Consider the following 18,451-nt stretch of genomic DNA (forward strand, 5'->3'; position numbering starts at 1 on the left):
GTTCTCCCCAGGCGCACCGGAAACCTCAATACGGGTCGCCCCGGGACGAAACTGTGTGTGTGAAAGGGGAGAGACTGGAGGAACCCACGGCAGCTGCCGTGTCTGCCCGCCGCTGGTCTGCACCCCCGCGCTGACATCAGCGGTGCTCGGCCGCCTGAAGCGCCCTGCCGCCATCTTGGTTCCGGGCAGTCTCGGAGGGAGGCGAGAGCCGCTGGCGCTGTCCTGCCATCTTCTCCCGGGCAGCCCCGCCGGAGGGAGAGCGCGTACGGCCCCGGCGGAGGCAACGAGTCCCTGCGCGGGCTGTGGCACGGCCTTGTGGCGGCGGTGAGGGGCAGGGCCGGCGGGGAGCAAGGCCGGGCCGGCTTCTGCGGGTAGCGGTAACGGGACGGCGGGCAGCGGACCCGCGGGGCCTTTCCCCTCCGCAGGGCTGCAGACTCCGACCGCGTTCCTGCGAGGGAGTTCAGCTCTTAGTGACAAGTTACCCGCTTGAGATAAAGCGATTTTGTTGCTCTAGTTAGCATACTTCCAGAGGGGGAGAAAACTTACAAAATCTTCCTGGGTTTTGGTTCTTCAACATTTAGACATGCACGGTTGCGTCTTCCTTCCTCTGAATTGATGGTTCGCTAGAGTTAAAACTTTCAACCACCAGGAACCAGGTTTTAGCAGGTTAATATGCAAACTAAAGCACCAGTACCAGTTGTTAAGAAAACAGCATAACTTTTACTGTTTCTTCGCATCTGATTTACCTAATCATTCAGCATTATCTCTTTGATAGAGAAGAAATTTTACATTTATGTTATGTCTATTTCACACACATGATGTAAATAATCAGCAGTCTGGGACGGTCAGAAATTTCAGGCAGTATCAAGAAATGAAGGTTAGGACGTCACGGGGTGGACTGAGAAATCTTTTCCAAGGTCTCATCTGCAGTGTGAGGTACTACTCTAAGCAAAACCATGTTCAGACAGTATGTCTTCATAGTAAAATAAAACCAAAAAAGCGCCACATCCTGGACTGTTCAGGAAGTACCTGCACGCACAGGACTCTGCCACCTGGAAGCATCCTGCCATGGAGATTCTTTTCCTGCAAGGTATGCTATCTAAGTACAGGCTTAATGACAACAACCACCGCGGCACATCTGTTAAGCCAGACATATTTTTTAAATGTTGAGGAAACACGGTTTTCCTAAGGAGTTTGAGGCACAGGGAGAAGTACTAGGATGTCAGTAATGTTCAAAGACATATAAAGTTGTCCAACTTTCCTACACTGTTTTGATGTAAAGCTGCATTTTGGTTGATAGTCCTACAGTAGCAATTTAAAAAAAATTCATTATCCTCTAAAAAGATTTCATACAAAGTGTCAGAAGAAAACAGGGGAGGGAGCAGCTAGTGTAGAAATAAGGTGTCCAAATTGATGTCACCAAGCTTAACCCACTGTGAGCTGGCTCAACAAAACTTGACCTTTTCTGTGGTTTGCACCATATTAAATATTAAAATGTTTATTGAATTCTCATAACTGTATTTAAACTATACTTTGAAGTGTACTTGGATTTATTTCTGTAATTAAATACGGTGTAAATCAGTGGCAAAGTATCATGATCAGAGTCAGAAAATGGACTGAAGTAATGTGAGGTTTTCTGTTCCTCTTTCTATACAGAGGTTGCTAAAGATACAATAAAACCATACTGTACTATAATAGCCTGTAGACTGATTTAGCTGCATAATGTGTAAATGTTTAAGAAGATCGTTGTTTTAGGATGGTCCCTGGTTGTTCTAATATTGTTTTCAAGTTGACTGTTTCTTCAAAAGTGACACAGCAATTTTTTACAGTGAATGTGGTACAACTTACACATCCTGCAATTTCTTGACCAATTAGTCACTCCAGAGCTTCTCAAAGGGCTTTTAGTTTCTTACACTTGTGCTTCTTATCTGATATGCTTAGCTAGAGGGACTTTTGTTCTGTAATGAACACTCATATATTCTCATGAATTATGTGGTTCATGTTCTTAGGGAGTTTGGTAACTTGGTAATTTGGCATATTGTTAAGCTTATTTATTCAATCAAATGATTTTACCACAAGCAAAGAGAAGTAGCATTGTTCTAGCAATTTTAATGCTTTTCTAACATTTTTAGAAGAGATGACAGCTTTGCTGGCAGTGAGGTAGCAGTAGTCTGCTCAGGGATTGTGGAAAAACCTCATCCTTAAGTTTATCTGGGATAAAATTGTTCCAGATCCTGTATCAGTTCACCGCTTCCCTTCATAGAAAGGAAATGAGAAATTATATTCTTAAGACAGGAAAATTATGAGAAAATACCTCCAAGGGCAGAAAAATAACAGAATTCCATAAAAGTTAAATGAAAACTAGTTCTAGAACAAGAACATACGTTTACAAATAATTAAGAGTATATATTCACAGTACCCTAAATATTGAAGAAAAGACTGTGTCGAGCACATTTAACAATGCCCCTCTAAAAGGTCAGAAAGACTGAGAAACTTATTCTAGCAGTGTTTTTTCTTTTAATGGCATGTACCATTCTAATAATGTAAAGTTTGGTTTGGGTCTGTAGGTCAGGAAGTATTATTGCATCAGTATATTCATACTGGAGTACTGCTAGCTTATAGCCATTGTTGTTTTTCCTTAGCAGGAAGGAACAAAAATCCCTTCGGAAAAGAAGGAAAATAGATCCATAATAACGTCAGAGTTTTTGAACAAGAATCTTCTGAAATCAGAGCAGGAAAGGTGGAATGACATTTCAGCAAGGTACAAAGCTATGACCAAAAGAATCAAGGAAAAATTAGAAGAATTGCACAACAAGTACACATTCTGTTCAGGAAACCCAAAGGTAAGTGGCAAAGATACAAACATTTCTTATCACTGAGTACAAATAAAAGGCAGTGAAGCCATTCTTGCTGTGAAATGCTGGTTTACTGGTTATTTTATGGTGGTAGTTTGAAGTTTTGAAAATTTTAAAATTGTCAATACTAACAGTATGTGTTTAGAACAGCTTACAGTTGTTATGATACAGTGTATTTACCTCAATTTCACCATAGGCAAAAGCAAGTAAAGATGCAGTAATTGTCTGACTTTTTGATACAGAATACAAGACACTCAGTTACAAGAGCAATTGCAGCTAATCTGAGCCTTTTGTTAAATTTAGAGCAGATACTGGCAGTTCAAGTATTGCAACTTTGAAAGCACCTTCCTGATTTCTGCAATTCCTTCTTAAGTGTCAAATAGAAGTGTTGTGTTCTGTCATTTATGTATATTAAAATTGTGTTTTACAGAACAATGATTGAGTATAGAGACTCTAAGGAAATAGTCTAACCATGTTAGACTTGAAATGTTTTTGTTTTGTATTGAACAGATCAGGTTTGGAGAGAATGTGTACTTTGAAGAGAATGGCTGTGTGTTTCTTTCAAAAGTAGGTGATGGTAAGGGATTTCTCTTCCTAATATGGTACAGCTGTTAAAAATGTTTCAAATATATCTGTTTCTTAAAATAACTAAACTAAAAATACTTCTGTAAAATTCTTTAATGATTGAGTAACTCTAGAGTCCTGATTCTGAAAAGGCAAAGTGAATAGAATAGTACACGTTGACACTAAGTTTTGGGAGAGGAAAGAGATAAGTTATTTCTTTTCAGAGCTCCAACTTAACTGAATGCTTTTTTTTTTTTTTTTTTAATTCCTGAAGGGGTGGGGAAAAAAATTACTGATTGTGTTTAGTAAAAACAACTGTGCTTCAGGTATCTGAACTTTCAAATTTAAAACATTTGCTAGAAGCCGCGACCTTAAAAATATTTTTAATAGGAACTACAAGGCCTTTTTTTTCCTGGAACTGTAATTTTTTGTTTATACTTATGAAGTACATTTGCAAATACCTTGCAAGACAAATATTTGGTGTTACTAAATTCCAGTAGTATGTTTGTGAGTATTGCAAGCAGAGTTGTTAAAGACAGACATTAACAGGTACTGTGCATTTTGACATATGCTTAATTACAAGATTTTTTGCTACCTCTTTTTTTTCTGTAGTAGATGAAGAAGATGCTGACATTTTATTTAGCACTGAAGATCTCGGTTTTTCTGATGCCTTTATTCAACGGATCAGAATTTCACCAGATCAGAGATACATGGCCATCAATTTAAAAAGTGGAAATTCTGAAAAGGCGACCTGTGTTGTTATGAAACTTGGTGATTTTTCTGTCGTGGAAAGAGTAATTCCAAATGTATTTAGTTTTGGTAAGTTGTATGTAAATATCCAGTGGATCACACCAATTTTCAACACAAGATTTTTGTTCATCTACAAATAATATTAAAATATTTTTTTTAAATAAGGAAGCAAAGACCATATGTTTAGATTTAATCCTTACAGCTTATGAATTTATGATTTCTTCCACACTGCACAAAACAAGTTATCTGATGTGGGTGAAAGCTACTGCTTTTATGACACAGTTTTCCTTCCTTGCAAAAGCAAACATTTAGATTGTTTGAACAGTCATCCAGATTTTTCTTTTTATTTGATTCAACAGACTTCTTAAAAATCTACTGACATAACTATTTCCAATATAAAGATCTTTTTGAAAAATGTTCTAGTTATTAAAACCTTACAGCTTCAACTGATGTCACACCAATAGCTGTAGGCACTTCACTGAAAAATGTGCATGTGCTGCCTGATTATTAAGTACAGTCTGGAACTTCAGCTGGACTCTGGGATGTGGGCCACAATTTAAAGCCCCAAGAATTCAGTCAGGTTAAAGTCAGTTCTTTCAGTACAGATTACTTAGCTTTACATTGCAAAAGAAGCAGAGGAAAACTGAAGTGAATGGGAAACCTTTCTTTTTTTGTAGTATGTTAAAGAATATAGCAAAAGGAGTGCAATACTGTGTGTACCAGTTCCACATCTTTTTTTTTTTTTGGGTTATATTTTTAGATATTATAAAGTATAAATAGTACAATAAGCAGTTGCCTGAGCAGGGCAATTAAAATTTAAAACTGTCAGTGAAACTTCCTCATTATAAAAATAAACTGTTGCAGGATTTTCATGTTCTGAGTATTTGCACAATAGAAGTTTATAGTGCCTGATGCAAACCAGGCCTGAAAATTTGCCAGTGACATTTTTTACTATATTAGATTTGAATATCTATCTAGTTTTGTCTGGAAGAATCAATACATTTAAGAAACCAACTCCCTGTTAGCTACCTAGGTGACACATTATGGCAGGAAATAAGAGTACAAAAAATGACTATTAGAATGATAGAGGTTACACCATTTTGTAAAACCCCACAAGTGTAATTGAGGTACACAGGGGGTCACAAAGTGCAGAGGGACCTCAGTCTGAGCAAGAGAATTAGGTTTTACGACCACTTGCAAAGTGCATGGTTGCATTAGGTGATGCACAACAGCAGGCAAACAAATGGAAGTTCTTGAGAATTCCTGTCTTTGGAGCCACATTGCTGTTCAGGTAGCAAATTGTTTGCATTACTTCAGTGTGGTAGTTCCTCAGGTTTTGTACCAAAAATCAGTATGTATGCATAAGACAGCATACAATAACATTTTAAAGAATATATATTCAGCATCATTCTGGTAACTGTAGGAATAGCAGAGATAGCAGTAATGTGGCTGGATCAGTCAGATTACTAAGCTTCAGAATAGCAATTATCCTGCATTCTTACATTTGTGATGTTGCAAACACATACACAAGTGTACAAACCTGAAGATTTTTGATCTCAGCAGTAGCCATGGGGCATATGTATTGTCTCTTCTCTAAATGGTTTGCATGCAACCACATGTAGTGGAGCAGCATTCATACTCTTCATTATCTCACTGACTCCATGTAATCCTCTGTTTCTCTGCTGTTTTAAACAGCCATACATTCTCTGTTTTCCTGATACCACCAAAACTCTCACAGGGCCAACCTCTCCCTGGGTTCTGTCCTCTGCACTTTAAAAAAATTTAATTTTTAATATATTATAAGATTCTTGTTCTGTGGGATTCAGAGAAAACATGGAAAAATCTTACCGTGGCTTACCCCAGCCTCTGAGATGTAGAAATGCTCAGTTCCATGTCTGCTGCAGTCCACCTTTTTCAGCACTGGCAGTTCACAGAGCTCCATTTCCTCTCAGTAATATTCTGTAATGTTCCAGATTTGATATATGTTTGTCTTTTTTTCCAGAATGGGCTACAAATGATGTTCTGTATTACACAAGTCAGAAGAACCTTAAATGCCAGAATGTGTTTATGACCACTTTCTCTAATCAGAAACATACTAAATTAGTTTATACAGAACAAGATGCAAGGTAATACTTACTATATCAAGTCCTTTACATATTTAAAGTATCTTATGTGTAAAATGTAACTGGTTTGGAAAATAAATTCTTCCAGATCATATTTCAAATGGTAAAAGGCATTTTTTAGTTTTTTTCTGCTGTCAGTAGTGCCTTATGCAGTCTGGGAATGTGGTCTGTTCTCTTGATATGTGATCAACAGCGATTTACCTTTCCTCTCTTACCTCACGAGTTCAGCTGAGTTTATAAATGTCAAGGTCAGTCTCAGGTCAGGGTGTCCTTTAATGAATGTGTGACAGTTTCATAGAGGGTAAATCAGACTGTGGATTTCATTTTGTTTTCTCTGCTATTGATGTCTGATACATCTCTTGAAAAAACGCAGAAGTTCAGGCTAATCCTTGCTCTGGGTAATGGATGAGCAAAATCATTACAGCATTCCTAGAGACAGAACTATTGTTGACTGAATACCCTCTCAATAACCTTTCTTTAAGGAGTGGTTTAGGAAGACAAGAAGGCTCTTGCTAAATTGAGTGCAGAACTGTTTTTTCAGCCATATAACATGGTAGATTTGTACAGCATTCCATAAATGTTTGTGATTATTCTTAATTCAAGTTACACATTCAGTAAAGAATTTTCAATTATACTTTCATCTAAAAAGCCAAAAAAAATCTGCAATTGAGGTGGAGTAAATAAGATCCTTTTGTTCAAGCTCCATTTGATGCATACTTTTGGAAAAATCAAGTTGCACTGACCTGACACTTCCCCATGGGGAAACTGTTGGCATTATTCTGAAAGTCATAGTCATTACAGTAAATCTACTAGAAACTTACTCTAAAGGTTCATGTGCTATTGCAGCTCAAAGCTGACCTCACTTGTTCATAGGAGATGGCCAGACATTTTTTTGTATTGTCACTGGGCAGTTCCATTACACATCTCACTAGCTCTTTTAGGTGCAATCAAATATTTTTTTTTAGGAGCTGAAAATTTCTTGACTTCCTTAAATAAAGACACACACAAAAAAAGTAATATTAAGGTTACAGCCTTTGAGGTAAGTGTAACCTGCATTTCAGCTTGACTGTCCCAGAAGTAAGGACAGCAGAGCTGAACTGTTGGACTCTACTGAATGCAGTGCCATGCTCTTGCCACATTTGTGTGCATTAGAGAGGCAGGAGGCTGATTCCTTCCAGGCTTCAGATCCCCCACTGTGCCTGTCCACCTAAAGATGTCAGGAGGGTACAATTAAAAAAACCAGTAGTATAAAAAAAATATTTGAGTTCCTCCATCTGCAAATAATTAAAGGCACTGAAAATGCTATCTAAACCATCCTTTCCTTCACCAGCCTAATATTTTGAAGTCTAAGAGGATTGTTGTTGCAGTCATGTATATGATGTCTATAATGCAGATTATGGAACTCAACCCTGCAACTTCTCAGTGAAATCTTCTGGATCTTTGTGTTGGACATTGTTTTGCTTTTAGAGACATCCAGTCTTATAAACAAAACAGTAAAGAAACTACTGTATCTCAAGATGTGACATTCCAATTAATTAGGATAACTCATTAGAAATTTGAATTTTACTTTGAGCCTGAACCTAATATTAGCATCCAGCCACTTACTCGTTCTGTTGTCTCTTTCTAGATTTTTTTCTTTCTAGAAGCATTTAAAACCAGTAGATAGTTCCTAGTTTTAGATACTTCCAATACTAGTTTCTGTTTTCCAGCTTTATCAGTTCAACACTGTCCATCTTGTCAAATCTAAGCCTTGGTACTTTTAAAAAAAAGTCTCTTTTTATGTCTTGCTCACTTCAGACAAATTTACATCAGTAACACTTAGGCTTTTTATCAATTTATAATAGCTCCTACTTTTCTTTTTTTATTGCTGTTGCCACATGAGTACCTTAATTAAATTATCTGTTATTACTTTTTTTCTTTCTTTAAATAGGTTTACAAGCTCAATAAGAAGTTCTACATTTTTACTGATTTTTAAAGCCTGTATATATCAATGAGCCTCCAGTCTCAGTGATGGCAAAACCTGGATTCAGTTGGGCAACAACTGAACTGCTTGCTTTGCAGATTTCAGGTTCCACACACAAGACTCCGGGTTTTTGAATCCCAGGATAAATGCAGTAGGAGAGGGTTTGGTAACCAAGCAGTCTGGAATTTCTCCAGACTTTTTACAGGCCTGCTGCTTACTTTGAAGATGAATGCCCATGATTTTTAAATAACCCATGCATTTGTAAAATACTGAAGGGTTACAACTCTTTTTATTTTTCATATGCATTATTTCTTCCAGATTCTTTGTGGACATATGTTGCACAAAAGACAGGCGTTTTCTTACTATCAACAGCAACAGCAAGACAACCTCAGAAGTTTGGCTGGTTGACTGTAGACACCCTTTTAAGTTACCCACGCTTGTACAAGCACGAACAGAAGGGGTCATTTACCACATTGAGCACAGAAATGATGAGTTATATATTCTTACTACATATGGAGAACCTGCAGAATATAAGGTAATTTTAACTTACAAGAAGGATAGGATTCAGTCAGATACCTGTAAGGCTGGCTTTTATTCTGTGCTTCACAGCTTACTGAGATAATTTAAGAGAATTACACAGAGAGCCACATGGATTGAAAGACAGGTAGTAGTACATAGAGTCTTGCCTGTAGCACGCCATTTGATTCTATGTCTTTGGCAAGATCAGGAAATGCCTATGCTTTAGCAGTTATTTCCCCTGTATTAAAATTTAAATTGGTGATCTCGGTCTGTATAACCCAAGCACCTACAGTTCTGCCGGCCACACTTAAAGTACTTATTGCATTAGTCTTCTATAAATTAATCTGTGAGTCGAACCTACCTTTCCAAATGCTACTTAATTGTTCTTTCATTTTACCTGAGGGAGTTTAACATTCTCCAGTTTTAGTCAAGCAAAACCCTAGAATACAAAACAATTTTTTTGCAATAAAAATGTTGCTTGAGACCACCTGTATGTCTGTACATCTCATATGCTACTCTTACTACATCTTAGTAATGCAAGGTTGTTCGTTGTTATTATAGTTGATGAAGGCACCAGTAGCTTCCAGTGGCATGGAGAACTGGCAGCTGGTTTATGCACTGGAAGATAAAACCAAGCTAGTAGACTTGGAGATGTTCAGTGATCACTGTATTATGTTCCTGAAGAATGCTGGTCATCTTTACTTAAAGGTGCTCTCTTTGGTTTCACATTCAGTTCAGTCAGTAAAGGTATGTTTTAGCAACATTGTATTAAGCAACGTTTTTTTACATTGTTGCTTAATAAGCAACATTGTATTTTTCCAGCGATGTTTGTTTGTTTTGGGGTTTTTTTTTTTTTGTAGTTTAACATTATAATGAAAGCAAAGATAAATTTCCAGAGTGGAAGTGGTTAGGAGACTATAATACTAACAGGTTTGTCATTATGAGTAAATGTATTACTTGTGGCTGTTCTTCAGTATTTCATATGGTGGCTTCTTGTAGCTCTTGGCATCTTACAGAGTCAGTTCTTAAGAGTCAGTTCTTTCAAGTCAGTTCTTTCTTCCAGTCACTACTGTCAAGCTCTTTACAATACAGCTGATTGCCAATGAAAAATAGGACCTGATTCCTTAAACACTCTACTTCGTTTTACTGGGCCTACTTTTGGTTACACTCATCAGTGTAAGCAAGGAAATGAGCCTCCCACAGAAGAAAGAATAGAATATTCAGAAGACAAATATGGACACTGCAGTACAATTTGTGCAAAGCATTTCTTCCCTTCTCTAGTTGTTGCTAAATACATGTGGATTAAAAACACAGTGACTCAATTAAAACCCATGATTTCTGGAGACCATTCAGAAGAAGTATTTAATTGATTTGTTTGCCTGAAAAAATACAATCTGAAGAACTCGCAAGTTTATTGTGACAAGCTACCAATGCTGCATTCTATAAAAAGGCTTTTCAAGCACACTGTATGGTCTCTGAAACCCCTCATTTTTTAAAAGGGTCCAAGTTGATTTATTCAGAAAGGGTCAGCGGTTACTCTGGAGAACTTGGACTTCATCTGCTGTTTCAGAAGTCTCTAGCAGCCTAACCCAAGTAAGCAGTGGCCTGGCAGAGGGTTTGACTATGTCCCTGCTGCTCTCAAAGAATGAATCTTGATTTCTTTTATTCTTAGCAGAGTTAAAAATCTTAAATATAATAGCACTAAGTGTCTGAGGGTGAATGTGCCAGGAAAAGGTTTTGTTCTTCACAATGGCTGGCACTAGGAACAAAGTTAAAAGGCAGTGGTTTTCAGTGGCTTAGCGTCACTGAACTAACTCGCAGAAAAAGCATAACAACTGACATGGTCTTAGCTGTATAACATGGTGAAGTAGGAATGGAAATCAGAGGGGAAACAGGATCTAAAAAACCAAAACCAGTGCAGAATAATTTCAAAGAATGTATTAATGTAAAAAAAAAAAACAAAAAAAACCCACAAACCTGCAATAATGGCCATCTTAAACTGAATTTAATTTTTTTTTCCCTTTTGAAATTTATCCAGTGGCCTGAGGGGAAAAGTTTGCCAAAGTCTTTCACTTTTTGACTATTTTATCACAGAATTTAAAAAGCAATACAGATTTTGCTTTATAAAAGCAGAAGATAATTACCTTGATATTCTAAATCTTTTCCTCGTGAAGAACACACTAGGCAGAATTTACAGAAGCAGCGTCAGGGTCTCACTTGAAATGCTGTGTTCTTTCAGCTACCTACGTGGGCCTGTGAATTTGAATTGGAATCTCATCCTGAACATACCACCAGCACTTGCTATTTTCAGCTCACCTCCCCAGTACACCCCCCTAAGCGTTTTGCATATTCATTTAAAGAAAATAATCTCATTGAACAAGCTATGCAAGAGGTACCAATTATTACGAATTGTCACACTACACGTTTACTAGCTAAAAGCAAGGTAAGATTTTTCAGTCCTTTTCCCATTTCCTTTATTCTTCTCTTCCTCCCCACCCATTTAAAGCAAATGCATTTGGCAGGGAATACAGATTAAAAAAATGTAAAGAGCAGTTGGTGCTATAGTTGCTAAACAGTAGGTGTTTTCTTCAGTGCTATAGAGAAGAACCAGAAAGAGTTGTGATAAGATGATTTTTTTTTTCCCCATTATCCTGGATATGCTAGGAGAGAACAGTACACAATGAGTCAAGAATATTAGTATAGGATAACTTAGAATTGCTAGTTGAGGTATAGGTATCATACAGTCCATGATAAATGGAAAAGATTCCATCTGTTGAAAAGAATACCCCACACCCAGCTGCACAGTGTAGATCAAGAAAAGAGAGTTTTAACAGCCCGAGTTTAAAAAATTGGAGATGTTAATAAAGAGTTTGTGCTGCAGTAAGTGGTAAACTATTTTGTTAATAATAGATATTCTTGGTGTTCAAGCAGGAAGGAAGACTTGGGTGTTTTGGTAGTTTAAAAACTCCTCAGGTGTTGCACTTAAATGAATTTTATACTCTGCATCCCTAAGCCTACACAGCAGAGGCTCAGTCTCTCGCTTTATTTTTCAAGAGTGCTTTGTACATTCTAAGTGAAAAAAATTACTGTAATCAAAAAACCCACATTTTAAAATAAATAATTGAAGTTTTCATTGCCATATGTCATTGAGATTTCTGAAATGTCCTTTATTGTAAAATACTCCTTCATTTCCAGGATGAAACTTTAGTGCCAATTACAGTTTTTCATAATATGAATTCTAAAGAGCTACACAGGAAACCACTTCTGGTTCATGTATATGGAGCGTATGGCATAGATTTGAACATGAGCTTTAGAGAAGAGAAGCTGATGTTAATTGAAGAGGGTTGGATATTAGCATATTGCCATGTTAGGTAAGTCAAATACAAAATGGAATTAAGATTTTAAACTGGGTTATGCAGGTATTTCTCAATATCCAACTGAAGTGGTACAAAAATAATTTTTTCATGTAGCTATACTTAAGTTTTCATGCTCTTAATTTCCATCTCTTTTTAGATTTTTTTAAAGTCACTTCTAACAAAAGAAATTTACCTCAGGGAAAAAAACATTACACTTTCAAAACCACATATTGCATTTAGAATTCTTAAATCAACAGGATGGCTGTATGGAACTTTTAATCTTTTGAAGTCCCATTACTTCTTGTCTCATTTTTGCTCAAGAATAATTTTGGTGACCTGTTCAAATTGCAGTGACATGCTACCTCCCTCTCTTTCCAAGGGCATTGTGTACTAATGCTCAGGCTACATCTTCTGAAAGCCATTTGCCTTCTGCAGCAACAACTGAGCATTTAACCTCGTTCTTTTATTGGCTAAATTCTCTGCCTCCAGTTTAGCTACCAGTGTTCTGATTTTATACAACCACAATAGGCTCCACGTCCTTATTGAAATAATAATTCAGTAGGTAAAGATAACAAAAGAACCACTTTAGTGAGGGGAAAGAAGAGGGAGAATGAGCAATTGTTTGAAATACCAGCTCCAAAACAAATTCACCCTACAAATGTATTCAGTCTGCCAATTCAGTGGCAAGCATTCTGCTGGTTTTCCTCCCACCCCTTTTAGTATCTTAAGATGAAAGTCAGTCCTAGATGAAAATAGATTTTTCATCCAAAAATGAAGAATTTTGGCAGACTAAGCAGTTAATTAATTTTAAACTCAAAGCCTAAATAAGGAAGCTTCAGGTGACTTAGAACCAAAATTGTAGTTGCATGAAAATGAATATAAAAAATTCTGAAATTCTGTATTATGAAATGTAACACTTCAAGTAGTATTTGAAATTCTAGAGAAAATACCCAAAACACTTTCTAACAGTCACAAAATGTAAGCTAATTAGAAGACATCCTGACAGTTTGAGTGTGGAGCTAAGAAATCCTATTTTAATGTTTTTAATAAATGCTAGTGTTAGTGGTAAGTATTGAAAATGTTTTGCTTATCCTTTTTATAATAAATTTCCTGTGTACAAAGATGAAATTAGTGTTTGATTTTGTATTACCTAGAATGACTGTCATTTTCCAAGGTAATGACAACTGCTTTTCCAGAGTTCCCATGCACACACAATGCAGTTAGGAGTTTAACCAATCATCATGCATGATTTTTTTGTTTTTGTTTTTTTTTGTTGTTTGTTTGCACATTGTGTGTTTTAACCATAAAGGACAAGAATCAAGAAACATTAATAGCTAAGGCAAACTATGGTTTTGCAGTTCTGTGTTTGCTGCTGTCCTTCCACAGTCTGAAGCTTTGCCATGCAACATTTTCCAAAGAGATTCCAACTTGAACTGCTTTACATTTCAGGGGTGGAGGAGAGCTAGGCCTTCGCTGGCACAAAGATGGATGTCAGCACAATAAACTCAAAGGTCTCCATGACCTTAAGGCTTGCATCATGCTGCTGCACAAACTAGGATTTTCTCAGCCCAAACACACAGCGCTGGCAGCTGCCAGTGCAGGAGGAGTCCTTGCAGGAGCCCTGTGCAACACTGATCCAGAACTTATCAGAGCCGTGGTTCTACAGGTGAGGTGCTGCAGGCCTTTTACAGGTTATGACATTAAACTCTATTTTCTGTTTCGTTCCAGTCTCAGAATTGGAAACATTCCAATTAAGAACTCGCTTTCCTCATTTGAGAAAACCTTGACCTAAGCATTTGAGATTCTGTGTCCTAATTGCCTTTTTTTTTTGTTTCAACTTCTAAGGCTCCTTTTGTAGATGTTCTAAATACAATGATGAAAACTCATCTCCCACTGACAATTGAAGAACAGGAAGAATGGGGAAATCCATTAGCAGATGAAAAATGTATGAAGTATATAAAAAGCTATTGTCCATACCAGAATATTAAGACACAGGTAAAACTGTTTTTTCTGAATGGTATACTGTGGTAATAAAAAGCAATAGTTTATAAGAAAACAAAAAGCAGGTAAGTGGACTTTCTTTTTTAATAGTCTACGTTTTCAATACTTTAAACCTCAGTATTTTAAAATTGTCTTAGCTGCTGCTTTGTGTTAAAATGAATCAATACAAAGTATTGCAGTAATAATATTAGCAATATTTGGAGTCATAAGTGACTATTGTAACTAACCAAATACCTTCTCTGAAATAATTAATAGATTTCAAAAACTGTCTTTGTTATAGGACTGCCAGGAAGTATTGCATTATTCTATCATATAACAAGCATGTAGAATACCTTCTCCTTTTGTGGGGGGTTTCTGTTGTTCTACTGGGTTTTGCAGTATTTGTCACAGGAGGGGGGAGGTATTTCATCTGATTAAATACCTTTACAGAGGCAAACAAAGAAATAGGGAAGGACCTATAGCTTTGACATTGTCAGAAGAAATCTTTATTTGAAGTACCATGCTAGCTGTGATGCATAGTTTTATCAAGTGAAATCTTACTCTATAGAAACAGCTATTTTTTATGTGTAGAAAAATTGCAAAAGTAAACCTCTACTGTTCTGAGGGGAACCATTACATGATTATTACTTACCACCCCTTTTTTTGTAATCAGCAGTGAGCAGACATGTGCCAGACCTGTACCAGGGGGGAAAGAATGTTTCTTACTAACTTTGGCAAGTAGATGATCCCCTAGTAGGGAGTCATTTTTCAGACCAAAATACTTCTGCAGTTTAGCGTTTAGAGCAACTAATGACGTAATAGATGCGTTTTTAGATAAACTGTCACAAGCAGTACAGTAAGATAAATAGAGAAGAATTTGTAAGTTTGAGAAAAATGAAGTTGTCAAGTCTTTAACTGGTTTTGTTCTTTCATCTCAGTGTTATCCTTCAGTTTTTATCACAGCGTATGAAAACGATCAGCGGGTGCCACTATCGGGAATCTTACGCTACGTTCAGAAACTGAGGAAGGCTGCAGTAGATCATGGCAGCACAACAAGTAAGAAAAGTACATGGAGTTAACTACAGCAGAATATTAGTAGCTATATCATTAAGCACCACAGATGTTAACCCCTCCCCTTAAATGCATCATTTTAGGATCCAGTATCTAAAGCTCTGCAGTAATTTCCATTATCTGGAAAGATGTGGTGTGCAGTCAGACTGGTAAGAGAGAAACCTCAGCTCCTGAGAGGCACTCTCCAGAGCCTTAAGAGGGACCAGCTATCTTTGTGTTGTAGAGCTGCTTAAAAATAGTTAAAGACATACATGTTAAATACTACTAGTGACCAACCACAACGGGTTCAGGAAACCCTCTGAGGTGAAAAATCAAAAAAACCCAAGTAGATGGGAGAATGTGAGTTGGGCTCACTTCTTCCTAGGCCTCAATGTATGGTGACTGTTGGACAGGGCTAGGTGAACCCATACTGTCTTAGCCCAGGTACTGGTACAGTCAGATTGCAGTTCTCAACAACACATAGGTAAAAACCATATTTGTGCTGCTTCATAAAAACTAACTTTTCCCAGTTTGGTAAAACAGCAGGTGTTAGTCCAAGTTAGAATGGCAACAGTTCCAAAGCAGAAACACTTTTATACCTGAAAGTATAAACATTTTGACACTAGTTTTGGGACTGTTGTCAGTAAATGGTACATCCAGGCCTTATTATTTTCCAGTACCATCTAATCTGGGGAGAGGCTTTTACCACCACTACCAAATGATCTTGAATTAGCTTTTCTGAAATTCATTATGCTCTTCTCTGCTAGCAGCCCAAATGCAGTGGTTGAAAGAATAGCAGCTGCTGCAATCACTGTTACTCAGAAAGAAAAAAGCATGTTTTTCCAAAAGGACTTGGAGAACAAAAACTCTAAATGTACAGACATATAGCTAATAGAAACACAAATGGTTAACCCAGCAAGACCCTGTATGGTTCTTTTTTTTTTTTTTTTAAGAAATAACAGAAATTGTCAGGACAGAAGGCAGAATTATCTATGTGTAAACAAGTTACATCTCCACTTACCTTTTGCCCTTGTTCATTCCATGTCAAGTGATCACTGGCTTCATTGTTCCAGGAAATTGGATCCCTAATATCATCTTAGACATCCAGGCAACTGGCAGTCATTGTGATTCATCTTGGGAGGATTCAGTGAATGAGGTACATGTCCTTTATTGCACACATCCATAACAGCTTGGAGGGAGGTGTCCCCTTGACTGATACTTCAGTCTCAGTAGTTGATGCAGCCACTCACATCTTCATCAGTGACATGGACAGTGGAATTCAGTGTACACTCACCAAGCTCTGTGGTGGGGTTGACATGCTGGAGGGAAGGGATGCCATGCAGAAGAACCTTGACAGGCTTTAGAGTTGGGCCTCTACCAACCTCATGGTGTTTAGCAGGGCGAAGTGCAAGGTCCTGCAGCTGGGGCCAGGGCAATCCCAAGCTAACACACAGTCTAGGTGGAGAATGGATTGAGAGCAGCCCTGGGGAGGACTTGAGAGTGTTGGCTGATGAGAAGCATAACATGAGCCAGCAATGTGTGCTTGCAGACCAGAAAGCCAGAAGCCAGTGCATCCTGGGCTGCATCAAGAGTGTTGCCACAGGGCAGGGAAAGTGATTATCCCTACTCCACCCTTGTGAGGCCCCACCTGGACTACTGTGTCCAGTTCTGGAGGCCCCAGCACAAGAAGGCCATGGAGCTATAGAAGTGAGTCCAGAGGAGGGCCACAAAGATGATCAGAGATCTGGAGCACCTCTCCTGTTAGGACAGGCTGAGAGAGTTGGAGTTTTTCACCCTGGAGAAGAGAAGGCTCTGGGGAGACCTTATAGCAGCTTTCCAGTATCTGCAGGGGCCATACATGGAAGCTTGGGAGTGACTTCTTACAAGGGCACGTAGCAATAGGACAAGGAGTAATGGCTTTAAACTGCAAGAGGGTAGGTTTAAGATTAGATCCTATGAATAAATTCTTTAACGTGAGGGTGGTGAGCCACTGGCATAAGGTGCCCATGGATGTTGTGGCTGCCCTCTCCCTGGCAGTGTTCAAGGCCAAGCTGGACAGAGCTTTGAGGGAGGAGTCCCTGCCCCTGGCAGGAGAGTTGGAACTGGATGATCTTAAAGGTCTCTTCCAACCCAAAACAGTCTGTGATTCTATGACTGAATATATGTTTGAAGTATTAGAAGAAAAAAAAAAAACAAACCTGCTGGTATTAAGACTGTTCTTGCAACCTCTTACACACATTGCAACAACAACTGCTGTTTTTTAATTATATAATTATCGAAATAATAAAATACACATTTGTGTATATAAATATACACAGAAGACACACTGACAGAACCAGATTATTGCACCTCATTGTGTCTTGAGCCTCCAAATAGTTTTAAACTCCCACTGTAATGTGCTGAGAGCTTTGAACTAAAGATTCAAAGCCGTACAAAACACAGTTCCAGCAGAAATAATCTTTCACTGTAGAGTATTAAGTACTTACTGGCTCTTGAGTAAAACATGTATGATGGGTTGATCTTCACATTTTGAAATGTATGATCTGTACCACCACCAAGACCTGCCATATTGTTATTGATGTTTCCTACTGTAACACTTGAATACAAATTTTTGTTAATTTCAACAAATCCTAGCAAATATTTTGCTGTTGTGGCAGTTATTTCCAAAATTAATTGTTTCGGAGACAGCCTCATTCTGTCTTTGGCAAGGTATTGCTTAGCAACAGTTTGAGAAAGGGAGATGATAAGAGCTGTGCAAGAACTTGAAGGTCTATAGTGCAAACAATTAATTTATTTTTGTAATTAAATCTTTTCATTATTTTAGGTTGCAAGACACCTTGCTTTTCTGAACGAAGAACTTGAAGTATGCCACCTCCAACAGGATGTCAAATTGTGCAAGTAGCTCATAAACACATCAACCATCTGAAGAACTTTGGGTCAGATTTTTTTCTATATGAAAACCAAACACCTTCTCCAGAGGATCTCTCTTCTTGGATCTCTGCTATATAGGCACAAGCAGACAAGAGATTCAAAGCTGGGTGGGGCAGTGGCTTAATAAATATACAAAGATCTGAATTTCTCCCCTGCCAGACAGGACAGCAGTAGTCAGCTGCATCCATCTGTATGCTCAGTGCAGTTCTGTTCACATAAGCAAACTGTGCAGCACTGTGCAACTGGAGCTGAAGCACAACACTTGGTGCTTAAAGCCTGACATGAACTGCACTCTGTACAAGCAGCCTTGCCAGTCTAAGACCTCTCCTCCAAGGCCAAATTTTACAGCAGGCAGTAAAA

General features: G+C 37.9%; 1 protein-coding gene across 7 annotated transcripts; it reads left to right on the forward strand.

Annotated features, from left to right (window-relative positions):
* The first annotated feature begins 194 nt into the window (after positions 1-194).
* PREPL (prolyl endopeptidase like) lies at positions 195-18,090 on the forward strand. Of its 7 annotated transcripts, XM_071739468.1 has the most exons (15): positions 195-324; positions 833-1,090; positions 2,643-2,843; positions 3,366-3,432; positions 4,032-4,238; positions 6,172-6,295; positions 8,574-8,790; positions 9,336-9,521; positions 11,014-11,217; positions 11,970-12,145; positions 13,580-13,796; positions 13,976-14,125; positions 15,049-15,166; positions 16,210-16,316; positions 17,985-18,090. In XM_071739468.1, exons 2-15 carry the CDS (start codon positions 872-874, stop codon positions 18,060-18,062), a joined length of 2,271 nt encoding a protein of 756 aa, XP_071595569.1. In that variant the 5' UTR covers positions 195-324; positions 833-871; the 3' UTR covers positions 18,063-18,090. The 7 variants fall into 7 exon arrangements, with proteins under 7 accessions (XP_071595569.1, XP_071595570.1, XP_071595564.1 ...); XM_071739469.1 differs by lacking the exon at positions 833-1,090 and having other exon boundaries at positions 260-324; positions 2,646-2,843; XM_071739463.1 differs by lacking the exon at positions 195-324 and having other exon boundaries at positions 522-1,090.
* The last annotated feature ends 361 nt before the right edge of the window (positions 18,091-18,451 follow it).

The sequence above is a fragment of the Heliangelus exortis genome, chromosome 3, assembly GCF_036169615.1.
Source record: "Heliangelus exortis chromosome 3, bHelExo1.hap1, whole genome shotgun sequence".
Lineage (NCBI taxonomy): Eukaryota > Metazoa > Chordata > Aves > Apodiformes > Trochilidae > Heliangelus > Heliangelus exortis.

Coding starts and splice junctions, on each gene's coding strand:
- PREPL (XM_071739463.1), top strand. CDS start 794: ATGTTATGTCTATTTCACACACATGATGTAAATAATCAGCAGTCTGGG. Junction 1,091..2,642: donor GGAGATTCTTTTCCTGCAAG/GTATGCTATCTA, acceptor GTTTTTCCTTAG/CAGGAAGGAACAAAAATCCC. Junction 6,296..8,573: donor TATACAGAACAAGATGCAAG/GTAATACTTACT, acceptor TATTTCTTCCAG/ATTCTTTGTGGACATATGTT.